Source organism: Salmo salar, chromosome ssa15 (assembly GCF_905237065.1).
Source record: "Salmo salar chromosome ssa15, Ssal_v3.1, whole genome shotgun sequence".
Classification (NCBI taxonomy): domain Eukaryota; kingdom Metazoa; phylum Chordata; class Actinopteri; order Salmoniformes; family Salmonidae; genus Salmo; species Salmo salar.
In genome coordinates, this window is record NC_059456.1 from 41,808,221 (window position 1) to 41,830,679 (window position 22,459).

At 45.1% G+C, this 22,459-nt stretch overlaps 1 protein-coding gene across 1 annotated transcript in view; it reads left to right on the forward strand.

Annotated features, from left to right (window-relative positions):
• Positions 1-22,459, forward strand: part of LOC106571529 (protein enabled homolog) — a 106,543-nt gene that overhangs the window by 11,152 nt on the left and 72,932 nt on the right. Inside the window, 1 exon segment of the mRNA XM_045695746.1 lies at positions 13,120-13,285. Coding sequence (XP_045551702.1) covers positions 13,120-13,285 — 166 coding nt within the window.

Sequence of the window (22,459 nt, forward strand, 5' to 3'; positions counted from 1 at the left end):
TCCCACAGTTAACAGTGCATTTCGGTGCAGGAGTGGTTTCAGGACAAGTCTCAATGTCCTTGAGTGGCCCAGCCAGAGCCTGGACTTGAAGCTGATCAAACATCTCTGGAGAGACTCGAAAATAGCTGTGCAGCGGCAATCTCCATCCAACCTGTCAGAGCTTGAGAGGATCTGCAGAGAAGAATGGGAGAAACTCCCCAAATACAGTTGTGCCAAGCTTGTAGCGTCATACTCAAGAAGACTCGAGGCTGTAATTGCTGCCAAAGGTGCTTCAACAAAGTCCTGTGTGAAGGGTCTGAATACTTATGTTAATGTGATATTTTAATTTTGTATTTTAAATATATTAACAAAAATGTCTAAACCTGATTTTGCTTTGTCATTATGGGGTATTGTGTAGATTTAATACATTTTAGAATAAGGCTGTAAAGTAACAAAATGTGGAAAAGGTCAAGGGGTCTGAATACTTGGCGTGTGTGGTACCGACACCTACTCATTCCAGGGTGTACACCACCCCTACCTTGTCACAACACAACTGATTGTCTCAAATGCATTAAGAAGGAAATAAATTCCACTATTTAACTTTTAAGAAGGCACACCAATTAATTTAAATGCATTCCAGGTGACTACCTCATGAAGCTGGTTGAGACAATGCCAAGAGTGTGTAAAGCTGTCAAGGCAAAGGGTGGCTATTTGAAGAATCTCAAATCTAAAATATTTTTAGTTTTTCGGGGGGATATTACGTGATTCCATATGTGTTATTTCATAGTTTTGATGTCTTCACTATTATTCTACAATGTAGAAAATAGTGAAAATAATGAAATCCTTTTATGAGTAGGTGTTGTAATACCTTTTGACTGGTAGTATTCGTGTGTGTGTGTGTGTGTGTGTGTGTTACTGCTTGACTAAACTTTGTTGACTAATTGAGGTCAGCCCTAAAAGTGTGAGTGGCATCAATATGCATGTGTGTTGGAGTGTCAGTGTAGGTGAGTGTGCGTAGATCTAGTGCAAATAGTCAAGGTAGCCATTTGTTTAACTGCAGTCTTATGTCTTGGGGGTAGAAGCTGTTCAGGAGCCTTTTGGTCCCAGAGTTGGCGCTCCAGTACCGCTTGCAGTGCGGTAGCAGAGAGAACGGTCTATGACTTCAGTGGCTGAAGTCTCTCATTTTTAGGGCTTTAAACCGATGTGAATGGGGGCGTGCTCTGCCCTCCTAATCTGGTAGTCCACGATCGGCACCTTTTTTGTCTCGCTGACGTTGAGGGGGAGGTTGTTGTCCTGGCACCACACTGCACACTGTCTCTGACCTCCTCCCTATAGGTTGTCTCATTGTCGTCGGTGATGAGGCCTACCACTTCCGTGTCGTTGGCAAACTGGTGTTAAAGTCGTGGGTGAACAGACATGCTCAGGGTTTATTCTGCCACTCCCCAGGAGTTCTTTCTGGAGTTGGCTACCATGGTACTGTCAAAGGTCAGACCAATTACAGCCAATCAGAGGCAGCTACCTGTTGCTCACACCAGTGAAGGACCCAGTAATCTAGTGGTCCTATGGGGAATGACTTCATTTGGGTGGAACTGAATCCACAGGGATGGTCTGTGTTCTTCACAACTGCTACTACAGTACAAGATTAAGAAAAGTTTTTCCCTGGAAAGGTACATTTTTTTTGAATTTATGACTAGCTTACTTGGACCTTACTCCATGTCACTTGAGTCCTGTGTTGATCATCAATGTACCAGTTAACACGCTTGCTCCGATGAACGAGAGCTGGTACTGACCCTTGTCATCTGACCTGAAGATTGCATCACACGTACTGAAAATATCACGCGTTCAGACTGTGGCTTCACAAAGGTAATAAAGTTGTCCCATTTCCACTTATCTCCTGAAAGCAAGTGAAGGCCTCCTGTTTTCCAGTTGAGCTACATTTCACATTTGAATTGTGCTTTGTGATCGCCTCTACTGCGTGAGCCCCAGTGTGAAGAGCTCACCAAGTCATCATTATGAAGGTATTAATGGTCAGTCAGTCGCCTCCCAACTGTCCCTTTTTAGAGTGTTCCAGTCTGTGTGCCAGCGGCTGAGGGCAGGCCTCCCCTGCCTCGTAAATACAGCCCATATAGTTTAGCCTCAGCCAGCTCAGAGATGTCACCTCAGCAGCGGGCCCGCCTGAATGTTTTTACAGTGATGCCTCACATTGTCCTGCCTATCAAGCAGCATGAATGAACATTGTCTCTCTCGTCTCTCTCTCCCTCTCTCTTCACCCCCCCCCTTCGTTCTCGCTGTCTATCTCGCTCTCGCTGTCTATCCCACCAAATCTGCTTGTGTTATGCATGACTTATGGCAGTGAGTGGTGTGTATTTTTAAGCTGTGTGTCTGCTCCCTCTGTGTTGAGGAGTGGGCTCCCTCTGTGTTATACTAGGGTTGGTTGGTGGTGAGGAGTGGGCGCCCACTGTGTTATACTAGGGTTGGTTGGTGGTGAGGAGTGGGCTCCCTCTGTGTTATACTAGGGTTGGTTGGTGGTGAGGAGTGGGCTCCCTCTGTGTTATACTAGGGTTGGTTGGTGGTGAGGAGTGGGCTCCCTCTGTGTTATACTAGGGTTGGTTGGTGGTGAGGAGTGGGCTCCCTCTGTGTTATACTAGGGTTGGTTGGTGGTGAGGAGTGGGCTCCCTCTGTGTTATACTAGAGTTGGTTGGTGGTGAGGAGTGGGCTCCCTCTGTGTTATACTAGGGTTGGTTGGTGGTGAGGAGTGGGCTCCCTCTGTGTTATACTAGGGTTGGTTGGTGGTGAGGAGTGGGCTCCCTCTGTGTTATACTAGGGTTGGTTGGTGGTGAGGAGTGGGCTCCCTCTGTGTTATACTAGGGTTGGTTGGTGGTGAGGAGTGGGCTCCCTCTGTTATACTAGGGTTGGTTGGTGGTGTGGAGTGGGCTCCCTCTGTATGGCTGGTGTCAGTGCGGAGGTAAGAGGTGAGGTAGGGTGTTGAGGTGTTGGCGGTACGTGTGGCAGGCCCAGGAAAACAGCTGCTGGTGATCGACTGTGTGTGTGTGAAAGGAGGATAATCAGACTGCAGGATGTAATGACTGAGTACAACAGTTGTGATCTTACGTTCTCACTCCCTCCCCACCCGTGGACATGCATACAAGCAGAGTGACACACACACACACACACCAAGGCAATAGGTCAATCCCTCTTATCTGATGCTCTCCAAGCCTGTGTGTGACTGTGTGAAATAGTGAGAGCGATGAATGGTTTAGTCTGGCTGTCTCGCTCTTTCCCAGCTACGCGGAAGTAGCCAGGGATCCAAATCAAAACCCACCCACCTACACAGTGTTGCTAAGGCGATGGCTGTAGTTTGGAGAAAATTTGTGAACCGCCAATGAAGGATTGTGACTAGTGAGGGAGGGGGCTCACTGCACATTTCCACAACATGCCCCCCTACAACCAGTCTTCCTTGTTACTAGTTTCACATGTTGAGATTGAGGGGCGTGCAGTGAAAGGTCTGAGGGAGATATCATGGGAATGAAAAGGAATCCATTTTCTGCACTCTTTCCACTGAGAATCTTCCTTCTGCGCTGTGACATGCTGTGGAGGGGGTTGAGAGCGACACACACACACACACACACACACACACACCTTGTCTTTTAGGGACATCAGTACAACTCTCAGCCGTTTAAGAGAACAGCTTGAACTTGGAAACGACGACTGACAGTGTTCATGTAGTGCTGCTCCTGACAATCAAGGCCTTCTCTTTGGATCTCTATTACATGATTTCATCTGCTCAGAAAAATGTAGGGTGTTCATGGCATTTCATTCTTACACTGGTATTTACAGTGCATTCAAGGATAACAAGACCACAAAGTGTTCCAATGCTTCTGCTAGAAACCATCCTGGCTACAGAGCGCTGTGTTATCTAGCCAACTCTTATAACGATCTGCCTCTAACTGTTGTCATGCCAGACATGTTTGCCAAAGCTATACAGATGGTCCAGACTATCACCAAACCATCTATGAGTTATATGAATTCCTTATTGATGACATACAGATGTAGGATCTTAATTTGAGCCGGTTTGCTACAGTAGGAAAATAATCCTGCAGCATCAGGAACAGTGGATTATAGTTAATGGACATTTTTGTAGGGGTTGATAGATTTTTCATTATGAAAAATGTATCAAGTCTTAGATACACTACACGTTATCGTGCAACAGTGTCATCAAATTATGATCTTACGTCTATAATCAGTCGGCTGTCTTTTTTAAATTGAATACAAGCTGAAGAGGAGGTTGAGGTCTTTCAGTGATTAGCATACTAGTGTTAGCCTGATTAGCCTGCTAGCGTTAGCCTTGATACTGGACCTCCATGCATTTCTCAGCAGGGGTCTGGTGGTCACAGTCCAACACCTCTAACTACACTGGGCCTCTTAACAGTCTGAACAACAGCAGGCTTCTGGCACCACCAGCAGTGAGTTTACAGCAGTGACATTTCTCACGCCTCCCCTTCTGCTCTTCTACCATAGCTGAGAGGAATCCACAGTATTATTTCTGTCTGCTATAGGTCTGTAGCCCTCTGGAGCTGTGGAGAAAGTGTTAAAACGTAGGAGTGTTTTAAACTACCTCTGTGAGCTGTTTGCTGAGCAAATGAAAGCATATCACGTTTTGTGCTCTGAAGGAAGAAGTCTAGGAACAGAACAGTCCACTCTCTGGTCACATGTTGAGTTTTAAGGGTACCGTTGCATCCTATCTCTAGCCAGCAGTACTCTGGTGTCAGGCTAGCCCTGAGATTCTGCTCCTCCTCATTCACTGTGTGAGGGACACGACAAGCCAGTAGCCACCTGAGTAGGGACCAGGTTCTGGTTTCCAGGCAGTGGAGGCTAGTACTGGTATGTTCACTCTGCTGCACGGGAGGCCCATGTGGGGAAGTGTGCTGTGCTGCTGCACTATTCAGCTGTGTGTGTGTCAGCCAATGGTGGATCAAAGTGTTCTAGGCTAGCCCCAGTGTGTGTGTCCCCGTCCCTTAGGAGTCTTCACTCTGGCTCTACAGGACTCTCGGTCCAGTCGAAGTCTTGAACCATAACCTTGACCCACACCAGTCCCTCAACACACTTTATATACCACTGCCTGTGGACCTCCCATCCATCCATCCATCCATCCCCTCCCCTAATGCCTTCCAGATGGACTGGAAGTCTTCTTTTGGTTCCCCTCGCTGACATGTGGTTACGTGTAATCACGTCAGGCAGAATGCTCAACTGACAAATCAGTATTGCTTTGGTTGACTGTGGAGAGATCCATCTGGTATTTTTCATTAGCCACTCGCCAGGTAAATGAGCCCTCGTTACATTTACATATCAGTAATTTAGCAGACGCCTTCATTGGAGGTGGGTTCTGTCACAGTGACTGACATTCCAGTAACCGTGGCTACTCATGTTTTTTTTGTTTTCCATGTTCGAACAAACAATGAGTGGTTTTAGTACTACTATATCCTTCTCATTCCCTGTACATTTCCAGTAGCATGGTATTTTGACTGCTTAACTGACTGGTTCTAGTTAGCAGTTGGCGGCTAATTGAGTTGTACAGCCTTCCTGTGTCCATACCTGGATGCCTCTTCCCCCTTGCTAGCTCTGTCTGCATTGGGCAGCAAAGATCTGCCCCAGTGTTGAGTGTCCTGTGGATGCTGCAGTTGTGGGCGCCTGTCTCTCGTCACTGCTCCACGAGCAGCAACCCTGCCCTCTTCCCTGGCCCCTGGCCCTCTCATCCAGCTACACAGAGCAGACACACTCTCTGGCCATGGAAATTCAGACCTAAGTCCAAAACAAACCAGTTCTATCTAGATCTACACAGAGGCTCAGAACATGAGTTGTGGGGAAAAAAACATTGTCCTTCGTGTTTCTTTTGTCATACTTTGTTTTGTTTAGATTTACAGGGTTCGTCCTCGGATTTAGTTTGGAGTATAGAGCATAGTTCAGCCGCTTGTTAAAGCAAACATGGCATTAAAACTGCGGACTGATTCCTAGGCCAACATTCCTGTTTGTTTGGCCCTAACCACTGCATGCGAGTACACCATTTAAGGCTCAGGGTTTCTCTGCTCGCTCTGTGGCAATCAGAAACAACACAACCATCGACCGAGGCCTCCCTGTGGTGTAGCGCCTACAGGGGGCAGAGGAAGTGGTGGAGGGAAGTGCTGTCGGTCTGCCCCAGGGAAGACTGACTGATTGACTGACGAGTCTGAAGGAAATCCAGAAACTCTTCTCTGCAGTTTATTTGTTAGACTTGGACAGCCCAACAAACCTCCGCATGGGGTCTGTTCATTCGACTGTGATGAAAATGATGATTTGGACCCGTTTACACACCTAAATAATGGAGTGTTCCTTCCAAATGAATTTGCATTCCTGTTCTTAGCAGTAAGAAACAGAGCGGTAATATCTTGCCATGTGTTCTTTGGTAGGGATATAGAAGGCAGGCGCTGTATTGCGTAAGCAGGCAGGTCTAGCTAGTCCCTGGAGTACTTTTCTGACGTCACCACCGCTAGCTTGCTCTCCCTCATCTCTCACATCCAGGCCCTTTGATGTTATATTTTGGTATAGAGACATTAACATTAATGAAGGGAAAGAAGGTAAACGCTCTCCTATTGTGTTCCAATTCCACCTAGCTCAAACGTTACAGCTTTGTGTGTGTGTGTGTGTGTTCTGTGTTTGTGTTTACTATAGAGTTCACACTATATGACCCCTTCTGATATGTCTCTAAGGGGGTGGAGTGGTGGTACTCAGGAGTACTGTACCCTGTCCTTCAGAGAGGCTGAACAGAGCCCATGCAGAGCCAGCTGTGTAGGTGTACTGAGAGCATACGGAGAGGGCCTAATGGGGAGATAAGGAGACTCTGAATGGAATCAGGACTATAATGAGAGGGTGTGCGTGTCTGTCTGGGTCTACTTAACAAAGCATTAAGGCCAGACTTGAAATACTACAATCTGCAATGAGAGAGAAGCCAGTGTCCTTAGCTTTGTTTTCCTACATTCCTCACTACACATCTATTAGGCAGGACTCCACAGCAACCTTCACTGGGAAGCTAGCTACTTACAGTACCTTCAATGTTTTGCTTTGTCAATTCTTCTGATTTCCCTTAGCTTCAGTGATGCGAAGAGCCTTTCTGGGTCAGTGTGTGTGTTATGACAACAGTAAGCTGTGGTACACACACATTACTCAACCGTTATGTGTTTGGTGGTCAGCCAATACCATTGCTTAGATGACTGTGCAGATTTGAATAAAGAAAGTGAAGGGGTAATGAACGCCCTCACTGATGTTTATGGGGAAGGGCAGCCCTGCCACCACCAATGCCACGTTGCTACCTCAATCCCACTGACTGGGCTGTGTGGCTCCACTAACACATGTTCCCCTGCCCTGGACACTTAGTCTGGGGTTGGATTCCTCTGGGTTTCAGTTGCCTGTGGTTGGAAAGTGGTGGCGGATCAGCTACCAAAGGCCTGCGTTTGTTTCAGATTCTCTCTGACTAGAGCACTATACTGTACTTCATTACTCGTCTCCTTCATGACTCGTCTCCTTCATGACTCGTCTCCTTCATGACTCGTCTCCTTCATGACTCGTCTCCTTCATGACTCGTCTCCTTCATGACTCGTCTGATACAAGGAAACCAGTGGGAATGTGAAACTAGGAGCTTTGTTATAGAATGTATTTGAATACGGAGTAGAGCAGTAGTCTGAATAAATTACAGCTCACTCCATTTCCATTGTTCTTCTCCATTCATTAGCATTGGATATTATGCCGTAGTTCATGGTCCACATATAACTGTTTTTAACCACATCCTTTTCTATTTCGCGTCATCTCTTTATCTAAGCAGTAGGATTGACTGTTGCACAATACTTCCATTCAGTGTTATGCAGTGTTTCCTTTCTCCTGAGGACTGTGGGATTTATTGCTGTCGTGTGTGTGTGTGTGTGTGTGTGTGTGTGTGTGTGTGTGTGTGTGTGTGTGTGTGTGTGTGTGTGTGTGTGTGTTTACACTGGGAAGCTTACTGTGTCTACTGGGATACGTGGGTTCAAGTCTCTTGGCAAGTTATTAGCACTCTTTCACTATAGCAGGCAGGCAGATATAGAACTGTCACTATAGACAGACTATAGCAGGCAGCAGATATAGAACTGTCACTATAGACAGACTATAGCAGGCAGGTAGATATAGAACTGTCACTGACAGACAGACTGTAGCAGGCAGGCAGATATAGAACTGTCACTATAGACAGACTATAGCAGGCAGCAGATATAGAACTGTCACTTATAGACAGACTATAGCAGGCAGCAGATATAGAACTCACTATAGACAGACTATAGCAGGCAGCAGATATAGAACTGTCACTATAGACAGACTATAGCAGGCAGGCAGATATAGAACTGTCACTATAGACAGACTATAGCAGGCAGGCAGATATAGTACTCTCTGCCCGGCTAAAGCAATTCAGTTCTAAAGATAGTCACAGTAGCTAATGGAACGCAAAAATGGAATGATGATTTTCTCTGAAAGTGGATAGATCACCTTCCAGCTACGCCACAATACTGTTCAGATTTTGAAATATTTTAGTGGTTTTTAAGAGTAACTTGTGCGTAGACTCTAGTACTGTGTTATTGACAAAGCAATTTGCTGTTCCAATTACCTTCTAATGTACAGCCAGTAAGCATAGCAGTTATTATGGCTGAACGGTGTCTACCCTGTTCTCATGGGTCATTATATCAAAGATGGAGTGAGGCTTGTCTCTGAGCATGAGGTTGCTTATTGGTTGTTTTCCTTTGTAGAGAGGCTGGTGACCTTCATGGCTCTGTCTGTTTGGCTGGGCTTAGTTTATTTTTAGTTCTGTATGCTGATGGGTGCTGAGAGTGAGGTGTGGGTTGAGAGATGAGGACGGTATTGCTGAGTAAGAGGCCCTCCCCTGTTCCTCCCTTCCAAAGCATCCACTTCCCACATCAAGTCTGGGAGCTCCCCTCCTCCCTTTAGGCCTAGGGCCTGTCAGTGTTTAGCCAGCCTTGCAGTTCTGTTCTTATCTTGTTTTCTCCCTTTTGAGGCTTTTGTGGAATTGCTCTCGGTCTCTCGGCCAGCGCCGGTCTGACTAGAGATCAATAATCATTGTTCCACCCGTTGGTTTCCTCAGTCGTGTAAAGGCCACGACAACGCCTCTTTCCCCTCCATGAGGCTGAAAACATTTGTCATGGGCATTCAGATCCTCAAAAAGTTCTACAGCTGCACCATTGAGCATCTTGACTGGCTGCATCACCGCTTGGTATGTCAACTGCTCGGCATCTGACCGCAAGGCACTACAGAGGGTAGCGCATACGGCCCAGTACATCACTGGGGCCGAGCTAGCTGCCATCCAGGTAGGACTGAGCGATATAGCCAAAATATCATATCACAGCATTTGACGGTATTTTATGTTTTTTAATATTTTGAAGTTTGCTTTATGAGTAGTGCGTGACCCTAGGGTGGCAACACATACATTCTAAGTGATTTCAATGGGTCTTGAGCCATTCTGATTTGTTTTATACTGTTCAATTGAACCCCCTCAAGAATTCAGCATTTTCTTAAATTTCTGCATATTCTGCACTCATTTGAGGTCATTTAGACACTGCCACATAGGGCAGCATGATATGGGCAAACAATGTAGGCCTTATGTTCAACCAAATATTGCGATTTAGAGCAAAACACTTGGGTGAACTGTTGGAATCATGGAAATGTAATGATTATTCTAATTCTGTAGAATATAATAGTGGGCACTTTGAATACAGTCTAGTTTGACATGACATCGAAAGAAATACCAGGGAGGAGTTATTGTGACAGGTTAGGAACCAAAAGTGTTGTGTTTCCTAGGGGACACTACAATCTTTGGCTACATTGACTGTTTTCTCTTAGCTACTTCACGTAGCTAACATATTCGTGCTTCTCATATTCGTCATTGATTCTGAAGATACTGTTAAACAATATGCTGATTCCGGTCTACACCATCACTGTTATTATCAGGCTGTATAGCTAATTACGTTTGCTCTGACTCAGTAAATGTATTAGCTAGCGAGCCAGCTAACTAGCGATTAGCATTAGCTGCTATCAAGATTTAGGCCCAACTTGCTAAGAAAATACAAACTATCTGTTTGCAGATGTAACAAACACTAACTAATAGTGTAATTATAGAATGCTAGTGGATTTATATTAAGAAGCGAAGTGAAAACAACATTGCTGCATGTACTGCATTGACCATACAGACTGTAAGCAAGTGTCTCGTGGTCGAGGAACAACATTCGCTCCTTGAGTGACGGGCGGTGCTAGGTCTATGTGGAAAGCGACATGGAGAGAAAGGGAGTGTAGAGAGATGACTCAAGTAGCAATGTAAACTATATAATTGGACACTACATACAGGGTATCACATTTAACTATCCAAACATTCAAATGCTGTTATAGAAGGTAAAGTAAAAACCCGGCATCAATACCGGTATATCGTAAAATATGGTATACCGCCCAGCCCTACATCCAGGACCTCTATACCTGGAGGTGTCAGTGGAAGGTCCTAAACATTTTCAATGACTTCAGCCACCCAAGACTTTTGTCTCTGCTACCGTACGGCAAACGGTACCAGAGTGCCAAGTCTGGGACCAAAAGGCTCCTAAACAACTCCTACCCCCAATCCATAAGACTGCTGAACTGTTAATCAAATGGCTATTTGTTTTGACCCCATTATTGCACTGGCTCTATGCGCACTCACTGGACTCTACACACATACAAACCACACTGACGCTACACTCACACACACTTTCACACACGCTGTTACTATTCTGTTTATTATCTAATTACATGTACATATTACCTCAACTACCTCGTACCCCTGCACATTGACTTGGAACCGGTACTCCTTCTATATAGTCTTGCTATTGTTATTTTATTGTGTTACCATTTCTTTCTTAATTTTTTTATTTGTGAATTTTCTTTTTAACTCTACGTTGTTGGGAAAGATCTCGTAAGTAAGCATTTCATGGTAAAGTCCACCTGTTTTATTCGGCGCATGTGACCAATACGATTAGATTGATTTGAAACAACCGCCAGATGAAATGGAGTCTGATTTATCAAGCAGAGCTGTGGAGAAGAGAGACATGTTTCAAGTCTCTTTCAAATAAGAAAGTGGAAAAGGCGGGAGTTTCCCCTGCATGGTTTGTTGTTGTTGAACAACACTGCCTTCTCCCCTGCTGACACTCACATGGTGAGAGTTTGTATGGGGAGGTTCTCTCTCTCTTTCTCTCTCTCTTTCTCTCTCTCTTTCTCTCTCTCTTTCTCTCTCTCTTTCTCTCTCTTTCTCTTTCTTTCTCTTTCTCTCTCTCTTTCTCTCTCTTTCTCTTTCTCTCTCTTTCTCTCTCTCTCTCTTTCTCTCTCTCTCTCTCTGTCTTCTCTCTCTCTCTCTCTCTCTGTCTTTCTCTCTCTCTCTCTGTCTTTCTCTCTCTCTCTCTGTCTTTCTCTGTCTTTCTCTCTCTCGTCTCTCTCTGTCTTTCTTTCTCTCTCTCTCTCTCTCTTTCTTTCTCTCTCTCTCTCTCTTTCTTTCTCTCTTTCTCTCTCTCTTTCTCTCTCTCTTTCTCTTTCTCTTTCTTTCTCTCTTTCTCTCTCTTTCTCTCTCTCTTTCTCTCTCTCTTTCTCTCTCTCTTTCTCTTTCTCTCTCTCTTTCTCTTTCTCTCTTTTTTTCTCTTTTTTTCTCTCTTTTTCTCTTTTTCTCTCTTTCTCTCTTTCTCTCTCTTTCTCTCTCTTTTTCTCTCTTTTTCTCTCTTTTCTCTCTTTTTCTCTCTCTTTCTTTTTCTTTCTTTCTTTCTCTCTCTCTCTTTCTCGCTCTTTCGCTCTCTCGCTCTTTCGCTCTCTCTTTCTCGCTCTTTCGCTCTCTCGCTCTTTCGCTCTCTCTTTCTCGCTCTCGCTCTTTCTCTCTCTCGCTCTCTTTTTCTCTCTCGCTCTCTTTTTCTCTCTCTCGCTCTCTTTTCTCTCTCTCGCTCTCTTTTTCCTCATTCTCTTACTTTTTTCCTCTTCTCACATTCTGCTCCTCGGTCTCCTCCCGTTGGAGTAGTTGCTATGGAGTGGGAGGGAGGGTGAAGCACGTTGGTGAATCATTCACTCTGCTGCCTGGCAGGGCCTTGGCCTACTTGTTTTGTCCCGCTAGTTGGTAACAGTTGTCAGGGATCACCCAACACAACTGTCATTGGACAAGTCTCAAATGACACCCACTACTATAGCCTATACAGTGAGTGTAAGGACACCTTCCTAATTTTTTGTTGCACCCCCCCATGTTGTCTCCAATGCTTCCCACAGTTGTGAAATTGTCTGGATGTCCTTTGGGTGGTAGACTATTCTTGATAAACACGGGAAACTGTTGAGCGTGTGAAACTCAGCAGTGTTGGGATTTGACACAAACCGGTGCGCCTGGCAACTACTACCATACCCTGTTCAAAGGCACTTAAATATTTTCTTTCCCATTCACCCTCTGAATGGCACACATACACAATCCATGTCCCAATTGTTTCAAGGCTTACAAATCCTTTAAGCCTTCATCTATGCTGATTTCGAAGTGGATTTAACAAGTGACATCAATAAGGGATCATAGCTTTCAGTCTGCCATAGAAATACCAGGTGTCCTTAATGTTTTTTACACTCGGTGTGTAGTGCATTAGTTTTGAACAGAGCCCTGTGTGGTGAGATGGGCCTGTCAGTTCTCACTGTGGACAGACCGGAGTGTGGTGGGTGACTGTTAAATACTAGACCTAGGCTATATGGTTTCCCCTCTGCAGGTGGACTGCCTATCATGTATATTCACACTCACTCACCCTGATATATCTTTATGGATGTTTGACTCCCCCTTAGACTCTTCTCCTTTTAATCATGTCCAATGTCATTACATAAACGACTTCTCCAATACCATTTCCCGCCCAGACAGCCACTCTATCACTTCCTGACTTTCAGGAGACCAAAAATGTCACTGGGATGGCCAGGCTTGATTAACTCTGATCATCTGGAGGGGTAGTTCATTCTTACTGCTCTGCTTAAGGTGGAAACCAATGTCCCTCTGTGTACTGCTGCTTGTTAATGTGTCTCTTGCTCTCTTTCTCTCTCTCCTTCTCTCTGCAGTGAACAGAGTATCTGTCAGGCGCGGGCCGCTGTCATGGTGTATGACGATGCCAATAAGAAATGGGTTCCAGCCGGCGGCTCCACGGGCTTCAGCAGAGTGCACATATACCACCACACGGGCAACAACGCCTTCCGGGTGGTGGGACGCAAAATACAGGACCATCAGGTGACTCACTGGGACTAGGCCTAGATGATGTGTGAAGCATAGTAGTGCTTACTGAATATAAATGCTACAATATATAAAGCTTTTAAAAGTTGTGGTTAGTTTAAAGTGGGACTGGGATTTCACATGTGGCTGAAAACTGATCTGATGACTCTAGACTTCTTTATACTTTATTCCGTCTGCCCTGTGTCAGTAGGAAAGCAGTCTGGCAGCCATCTTGCCTCCCAGTGTCTCTCTCAGGAATGACCCAGTGTCTCTCTCAGGAATGACCCAGTGTCTCTCTCAGGAATGACCCAGTGTCTCTCTCAGGAATGACCCAGTGTCTCTCTCAGGAATGACCCAGTGTCTCTCTCAGGAATGACCCAGTGTCTCTCTCAGGAATGACCCAGTGTCTCTCTCAGGAATGACCCAGTGTCTCTCTCAGGAATGACCCAGTGTCTCTCTCAGGAATGACCCAGTGTCTCTCTCAGGAATGACCCAGTGTCTCTCTCAGGAATGACCCAGTGCTGTAATTGAAAACAGGTCTGAGAGCTTTCCTGCTCCACCAGTCACCAGCACATGACCGCCATGTCTGGACTTGCAGAGCCAAGGTCTCAAAAACATCAGTCAATCTGTCTTTGTCCCTGGTCCAAGAGTAAAGCCCATGGTTAGCTATAGAGTCAACAGAGGGGGGACAACAATGTAGCTCCATGCCAGAGAGGAAACGTAAGTCTCCTGTATTCCTCTCCACTGACGCTGGCTTACTGTCTTAGTCCATACGATATGATCGGCCAGACAGCCAGTGATACACATCTGTATTTAATGAAGGGAATATTTTAGTGGAAAATTAGAGGATGGCCTGTTCTCAGGAAAAATAGAAGACCTATTTCGAGAAACACAACACCAGGTGCTGCTGAATCGTTTCCACGGCACCAGACTACACCGCTCTGATTGGCGGGTAAGTGTCTGGGCTGATTGTTGTCTGTTTTGTAGCCCTCTGTGTGTGTTCCTAGTGTACCCACTACAGATGACCTCGGCCCGAAACCAGCTCCAGGGTTTTTAGCAGAATTTCCCCCCCCACCCCTCAATTCAGTTATGTCAGCAGGAACTGACAAACTCTGTTATTCTCATTACAAACAAACTGCTTAGCGAGCTACCTCTCTGCAACCCTATCTCTTTCCCCTGAAAATTGATCCCCTGAAATAGACTTGAAGGAAGCCATGATGGACTGTTTTCAGCTTCAAGAGTGAATAGTTTTTGAACTGAGGTTTATTATCCTGCCATGGTTGGGACTGAACAGATGGTTAGCTTGGTCTGACTTGATCCCGCATTTGTCCTAAAAGAGTTTACGCTACCTGTCTGGGAGTAACTCCCTCAGTGCATCAGACTGTTGTGATTTAGTTGATTTCACTGTAATGGTGTTTGTCAGTGGATATACTTTCACACCGTCGAGTGCTGTTCCTTTGTTGATGGAGGATCACTATAGGATCCCGGGGCCTCATTGGCATGCAGGAAGAGTGTTTGTGTCGAGGGCTGAGTGCAGTACTAGTGTAGTCCACTGAGGCATTGTGTACATCCAGGGATGGGCAACTGATGCAACATGTAATCATTTCAAAGATCATGTAAGGAAATCAGTCAATTTAAATAAATTCATGAGGCCCTAATCTATGGATTTCACAAGACTGCGAATACAGATATGTATCTGTTGGTCACTGGTACCTTAAAAACAAAAAGTGGCGGCGTGGATCAGAACCAGTCAGTATTTGCCGCATGCAGCATAACACATCTCCTTTGCATAGAGTTGATCAGGCTGTTGGTTGTGGCCTGTGGAGTGTTGTCCCACTCCTCCAATGGCTGTGCGAAGTTGCTGGATATTGGCGGGGACTGGAACACGTTGTCATACATGTCGATCCAGAGCATCCCAACCATGCTCAATGGGTGACATATCTGGTGACTATGCAGGTCATGAAATAACTTGGAAATGTTCAGCTTCCATGCATTGTGTACAGATCCTTGCTACATTATTATTCTGAAACATGAGGGGCCTCAGGATCCCTTCACGGTGTCTCTGTGCATTAAAATTGCCATCGATAAAATACAATTGTCTTCATTGTCCGTAGCTTATGCCTGCCCATACCATAACCCCACAGCCACCATGGAGCACTCTTTTCACAACGTTGACATCAGTAAACCGCTTTCCCACACGATGCCATACACATGGTCTGTGGTTGTGAGGCCAGTTGGCCGTACTGCCAAGTTCTCTAAAATGACGTTTGAGGCAGCTTATGGTAGAGAAATGAACATTCAGTTCTCTGGCAACAGCTCTGGTAGACATTCCTGAAGTCAACATGCCAATTGTATGCTCCCTCAACCTCATCTGTGGCACTGTGTTGTGTGACAAAATTGCACATTTTAGTGGCCTTTTCTTGTTCACAACAGAAGGTGCACCTGTGTAATGATCATGCTATTTAAATCAGCTTCTTGATATGCCACACCTGTCAGGTGTATAGAATATCTTGGCAATGGCACAATGCTCACTAACAGGGATGTAAACAAATATGTGCACAACATTTGAGAGAAATAAGCTTTTTGTGCGAATGGAACAATTCTGGGATATTTTATTTCAGCTCATGAAACATGGGACCAACACTTCACATGTTGCGTTTATGTTTTTTGTTCAGTGTTTCTTTTTTAGGAACTGAGTCGGTCTCAATTTACTATTGCGTGAATAGTAAAATACACAAGGTGCAATTAAAAAATTTGGTTGTGCGTCAGCAGTTTCTCTTATGTCAGTCAATTAGCAAGTCTGCACAAAGAAAATATATATTGCTAAATTACTTTATCATGGTCGAATTACCGGCTGGGTGGCCCCATTTAGATTTTTGTTAGTCACCGTCACTCACACATATGTCATATAAACAAATGCAAACATTTCTCTGCCGTATAGTAGAATTGTAGGAAATAAGCTGTTAAACAGCTAATTTTCCTCTCCACCCCATAGTAAAATTAGTATAATTGCATGAAATTAACTCCAAAACGTACAAACAATTATCAAGAGGCGGGCCACAAAAATGGAATGGATGTTTTGATCACAAACCTGCGAGCCACTGTGCCCCTCATGAGTTCAGATTTTTCTGTGGCCCCCACCCCCATCAAAGTTGGCTGTCTCCGATCCAGAGGCACAGAGGGGAGGACAGGGCCTTTTGCTGCAGTGGTAGATCCTGTTACATACTGTAGCGGTTTCAGGAGAGGCCCATGGGGAGAGGGAGGGAGAGCGGGAGGGAGGAGTGGAGGACTGGTCAGACGATTGGAGGGAGGTAGGCACTGCAGTTCCAGATAAAGTATGCTTATCATTATCATCTCAGTTGGCTGGTTACAAACTCTAAAAGTGTATTTTAGTTCTAAGTCTAGTATCCCTCTTTATTGGAATGGTCAACTCTCCCAGAAGCTTAATAGTTAAACTTACTGGACTCAGTTGACAGGCTTTTATTTTCTCTTGACGTGTTTCTGGTGAGTACCATGCAGCCAGTGATTCAGACAGAGAGGTGTGGTATTGGGGGGGGTCAGACATAAGCACACCGGCCAGATTCACAGAGTTTTCTACCATAATAAGGTTGAGTAAATCCAGGAGGTTTGGACTCTCAGCGCAGTGCCTCGCTCCCCTCAGAGAACTGATTCCACGGAGGCCAGTTAAAGACAATACCAAAGCCAGCCCTGATGCAGGGGGTGTCAATGACCGATTGAGTGCAATCCTACTGTTTTACTATTGTTTTTTTCTTTTCTTTAAAGACTTTATGAAAAACCACTGTTCTATTTGTTCCCCCTGAAGCAATAAGACCTGAACTAGTTCCTTCCCCCTATTCACCTTATGAAGGTCTTGTTTCTGGAATGCCTGACCTCGGTCCTCCTGTCTACTAGGATACTTGCTGTAGAGCAGAGGTATTTAACGCAGTGGAAAAGCCTCTATGATATTGGTTTCATTTTACCAATGCAATAAAGAGCTTCTGTCACTCCCTCACTCACTAGTTCTTAAAGTTGATTGCCTTGACATTTTGTCCTTACATTTGATGTATATTGTGTATTCTAGAAACACACTTCAGTTTCTAAATACTGATCCAGTAGTCTCCCGCCTGTGATGACGAAGGTTTTCATAGTACAGTCTCCAGTGTAGCGAGGTCTTGCTGTTGTCTCCACAGCTGCTGAGCATTGCAGAATCCATACCCTCCAAGCCCTGCCATGTCTTGTGATGGATGAGCACAGCAGACAGACCCCAGGAGTGTGTGTGAAGACACTGCGCGCGTGTGACCGTGTGTGTGAACAGCGTCATGGGAGGCTGTTTACCCAGTGACGCTGTGTATGACGAGGAGGTGTGACCAATCCATCCAACACACAGGATTCGGTGGAAGCGGTGCCGGTCGCCATGTGCTTTATCAGCAATCCCAGAACCCTTTCTGTCTTCTCCCTGACATCTCCCGGCCTGTCATTTAATCCTGCTGCTGTTCATGTCAACACAATGGAAAAAAAGCCCTTGTCACATAGACACCATCACTGGAGACACATAACGTGCAGACATGACTCGTGTATATACTGCTTACACACCACCCACCCACACCAGCCAGGCTCCATTCACATCTCCATCTGAACCTGAGGATGCATCTTTCACATGTAGGAGGAACTAGACTCATCTTAGAACTGGGTTCACATGAGAATTAGACACAGTCTAAGCCCATGTTGACAGTGGCGGCACCCTGTTCTGCGTCTGTCGCAGCTAACTGGTTACATTGTTGTAGCCCAAGGACTAGATAAGATATTCGGGAAGCATTTGTATGACTTTCATAAGCGCTTGGACGTTATGTACCGTCTAAGGATAACTAGGCCCGGGACGCAAAAAAATGTTTATTGAACCTTTTTATTTAACTAGTCAGTTGAGAACAAATTCTTATTTACAATGACGGCCTACCACGGTCAAACCGTAACCCGGACAACGCTTGGCCAATTGTGCGCCAGATACCAGTATCACAATATTTTTCTGTTGGTAAAAATGAAAGAAAATAGAACCGAAGACGACAACTCTTTTGTCCTTTAAAAACCTTCTGTATGTAAAATATTGTATGCTATAGCTTGGAAAATAAGTCTGGATAACAACATAATGAATTTTGTTTCCAACATTAGGTCTGTTTTCCTCAATAAGTTTTGTTTCCTTGCCACAATACTAACGAGTATCACAATATTGTTATCATCCTGGCCCTAAGTATAACCCAAACCCAAGAGTTAACTCTAAACTGCATGATGTGGAAATTAGACCGGCAATCGGATTTATGTTGTCACAAATGTTGTTGTATTCATACTCTGCTTTAGTAAGTCAATAAGTTGATAATAGAGGGACATGTCTCTATATTGCTTCAGAACTCGGTCAGACTTCATACGCTGACAGACTTGAATCTTCATAATCCTGTAGCGTATTAATTAGGCTTTGATGGATTTCTGGGTTCTCATAATGAGCAGAGAAGTTCAAAAGTACACACACTGTGTGATTTAGTCTTGATGTGATTATTGACTTCTATCTCATATGAGACAGGATAAATGCAACATGCTTCAAGATTTAATGGCTCTTATTATTATCCAACTGAGACTGCTTCCTGTCTGCTTCTGTTTAGTCTTTCTCTTGCCGATTCTCTCCACTATCTGTCTGGTTGTGGCGTTGGCCCCTCAGAGAACATTTCTATTTGAAGAATGCAATATGAAACCGAAAAACATGACCAAGAACCAGCACATTCAGTTTATCCTTCAATTGCAGCATCTATAGGCTACTTTTCCCTTTGCAATGACTCTTTTTCAATTGGTGACAACAGCAGTAAAATCTATAGCTATGCCTTGAATGCCTCTCCAAGCCTGACTCGTTTAAAGTCTAATAGGGGTCCAGAGTGATTCTTGGCCAGGATACACTACAGCTGATTTCTGATAGGGGCTAGTTTAACTGTTTGTATGCTGTGTCTCTCGGGCTGGAGTCGAACTGACACCCGTTTCGTTTTCTCTGCTCTTCTGTGTGCCTCAGTGTGCTCATCAACAATAAATTATAGAACAGATTATATAAATCTCTGGCCTGGCTGCCTAAAGGGAAAAAAAGTGAGAAACCATCACATCTTCACTTTCAAGAGCCAAAGGAATGTTCTAATTCAATTATAGATTTTTGAAATGAACTTGGTGCGGATATTCTAGGTATTTCTTTCCCTACGGCTTTTCGCTAACCTTAGCATTCTAGAAGTGAAGAAGTACCTTGAAGTGAAGAACTGCCTCAAGCTGTGAATGATTGCTTGTGAGCTGAACGCAGCTCATTCGATACCCTCCATTTGTTTATGAAAGGTGTGCTAATGTTTCTCTGACCTGAAGACTAAGCTGTTAAATAACCACATTTATCATTCAAGGTCACTTATACTTTACTGTAGTAAGTGTGGTGATAGTCAATGTTCCCTCCTAAAAAATCTGCTGAGCGCGAACTTGAATGTTGCGAAAGTCCTGTGTAACTTCCGGCGCACGTTTACTGTGAACACTGAGGCTGTACCCGCTTCGCAGGTAGCCTAGTGGTTAGAGCGTTGGGCCAGTAACCGAAAGGTTACTGGATCGAATCCCCGAACTGACAAGGTAAAAATCTGTCGTTCTGCCCCTGAGCAAGGCAGTTAACCCACTGTTCCCCGGGCGCCCGAGACATGGATGTCGATTAAGGCAGCCCCCGCGCCTCTCTGATTCAGAGGGGTTGGGTTAAATGCGGAAGACACATTTCAGTTGAAGGCATTCAGTTGTACAACTGACTAGGTACCCCCCTTTAAGTTACAGTTTTAACAGTGGCCAAGTAGGCTACTGTGGCTATTTGACTGAAATGTAGGGCTACCAGAGTGGCCTACCATCAAAAACAATGGAGAAAATGCATCCCATAACATTTTAACATGGAAATAGCTGTTCTATCATCCAATGTGGGGTGTTCAATGCCTACATTCCATGACACAAAAAAAACATGCAGGGCCTGTCATGAAGCTGTTTATCCACTTGTCCTTCAGACAAGGTGACTGAAAATGTTTGAGGCAAGAAACCACTTTACAAAATAAAATTCATTACTATTCCCGTTCTCTGCCTATTGGCTACTTAGCTTATTCAAGATCGTCTCAAAATACAACACTTTCCCTTTAAGACATAAAAAGCTCTTTAGCTGACTCACTGTTCAAAGATGGCTAGAAATACACACATTTTCTGCTCTCATTGGAAGAAACCGCTCTCCCATTGTTGACTAGAAATGAGTTATAACTGGGCTAATAACTGACTACCAAAGAATATGAACGTGGCTACATGCAGCTCTCACTTTGATCTCAAAACAAGCACATTTACTCCCGACCGTTCATACTGTAGACTAAACTCAGTTCAGTTCAAAGTGATACGGCAATGGCTGTTTGTGTATATAGGCCTACTTCAGCTCTGATTGGTTATGGCGCTCCGGTCTGTGTAGAGTACGGGCCTGAGTCTGTCAATGCAATTGAATCCTACTCCAATGCGCTCTGCCTACAAGAAAATCTCTTGCACAGTTAGTTTTGCATACTAAATCTTGCCTAGTTTGTTTTGTTTCGGTATATTATACTGAAAGTGGCTAATATTGTGTTGATTCGAACACAATTCCGGCAGTAGAGCAAAACGTTGAGTGTTAACTAATGGGGGGAAACTGTAGCGGGCTCATTTTTCTTCTGCACGGCAGTCTGAGGGGAGCTGCGCGCATTCACACAGCTCTGAGGGAACATTGGTAGTAGACTGACTGAGGTTGTATTATCTGTAATGTATGACTCTTATGAGCTCTAAAAACATACATTTCCTTACCTGTAGTCACGATACACTTGTTTTGAGCAACACAAATAGTCAATCAAATGTATTTATAAAGCCCTTCTTACATCAGCTGTAAGAAACCCAGGCTAAAACCCCAAACGGCAAGCAATGCAGGTGTAGAAGCACGATGGCTAGGAAAAACTCCCTAGAAAGGCCAGAACCTAGGAAGAAACCTAGAGAGGAACCAGGCTATGAGGGGTGGCCAGTCCTCTTCTGGCTGTGCTGGGTGGAGATTATAACAGAACATAGCCAAGATGTTCATAGATGACCAGCAGGGTTAAATAATAATAATAATCAGTGGTTGTCAAGGGTGCAACAGGTCAGCGTAAATATCAGTTGGCTTTTCATTGCCGATCATTGAGAGTATCTCTACCGCTCCTGCTGTCTCTAGAGAGTTGAAAACGGCAGGTCTGGGACAGGTAGCACGTCCGGTGAACAGGTCAGGGTTCCATAGCTGCAGGCAGAACAGTTTAAACTGGAGCAACAGCACGGCCAGGTGGACTGGGGAGAGCAAATAGTCATCAGGCCAGGTAGTCCTGAGTCATGGTCCTAGGGCTCAGGTCCCCCGAGAGAGGGACAGAAAGAGAGAGCATTCTTAAATTCACACAGGACACCGGATAAGACAGGAGAAATACTCCAGATATAACAGACTGACCCAAGCCCCCCGACACACAAACTACTGCAGCATAAGTACTGGAGGCTGAGACAGGAGGGGTCGGGAGACACTGTGGCCCTGTCCGACGATACCCCCGGACAGGGCCAAACAGGCAGGATATAACCCCACCCACTTTGCCAAAGCATAGCCCCCACACCACCCCGGCACAACCTAAGTAGTCCTCGCAGTACTTCAGAATAGCTATCCAAACCATCTCACTCTCTCTCCCTATCCTTCTCGCTAGAAGTGCACCATAGTCCCTGTGCCAAGAAAGCAAAGGTAAGCTGCCTAAATGACTACCGCCCTGTAGCACTCATGAAAGTAGCCATGAAGTGCTTTGAAAGGCTGGTCATGGCTCACATCAACACCATCCCGGAAACCCTAGGTACACTCCAATTCGTATACCGCCCCAACAGATCCACAGATAACGCAATCTCAATCACACTGCCCTTTCCTACATGGACAAAAGGAACACCTATGTGAAAATGCTGTTCATTGACTACAGCTCCGCATTCAACACCATAGTGCCCTCAAAGCTCATCACTAAGCTAAGGACATTGGGACTAAACACCTCCCCCTGCAACTGGATCCTGGACTTCCTGACGGGCCGCCCCCAGCGGGTAAGGGAAGGCAACCCTTACCTGCCATGCTGATCCTCAACACTGGGGCCCCTCAGG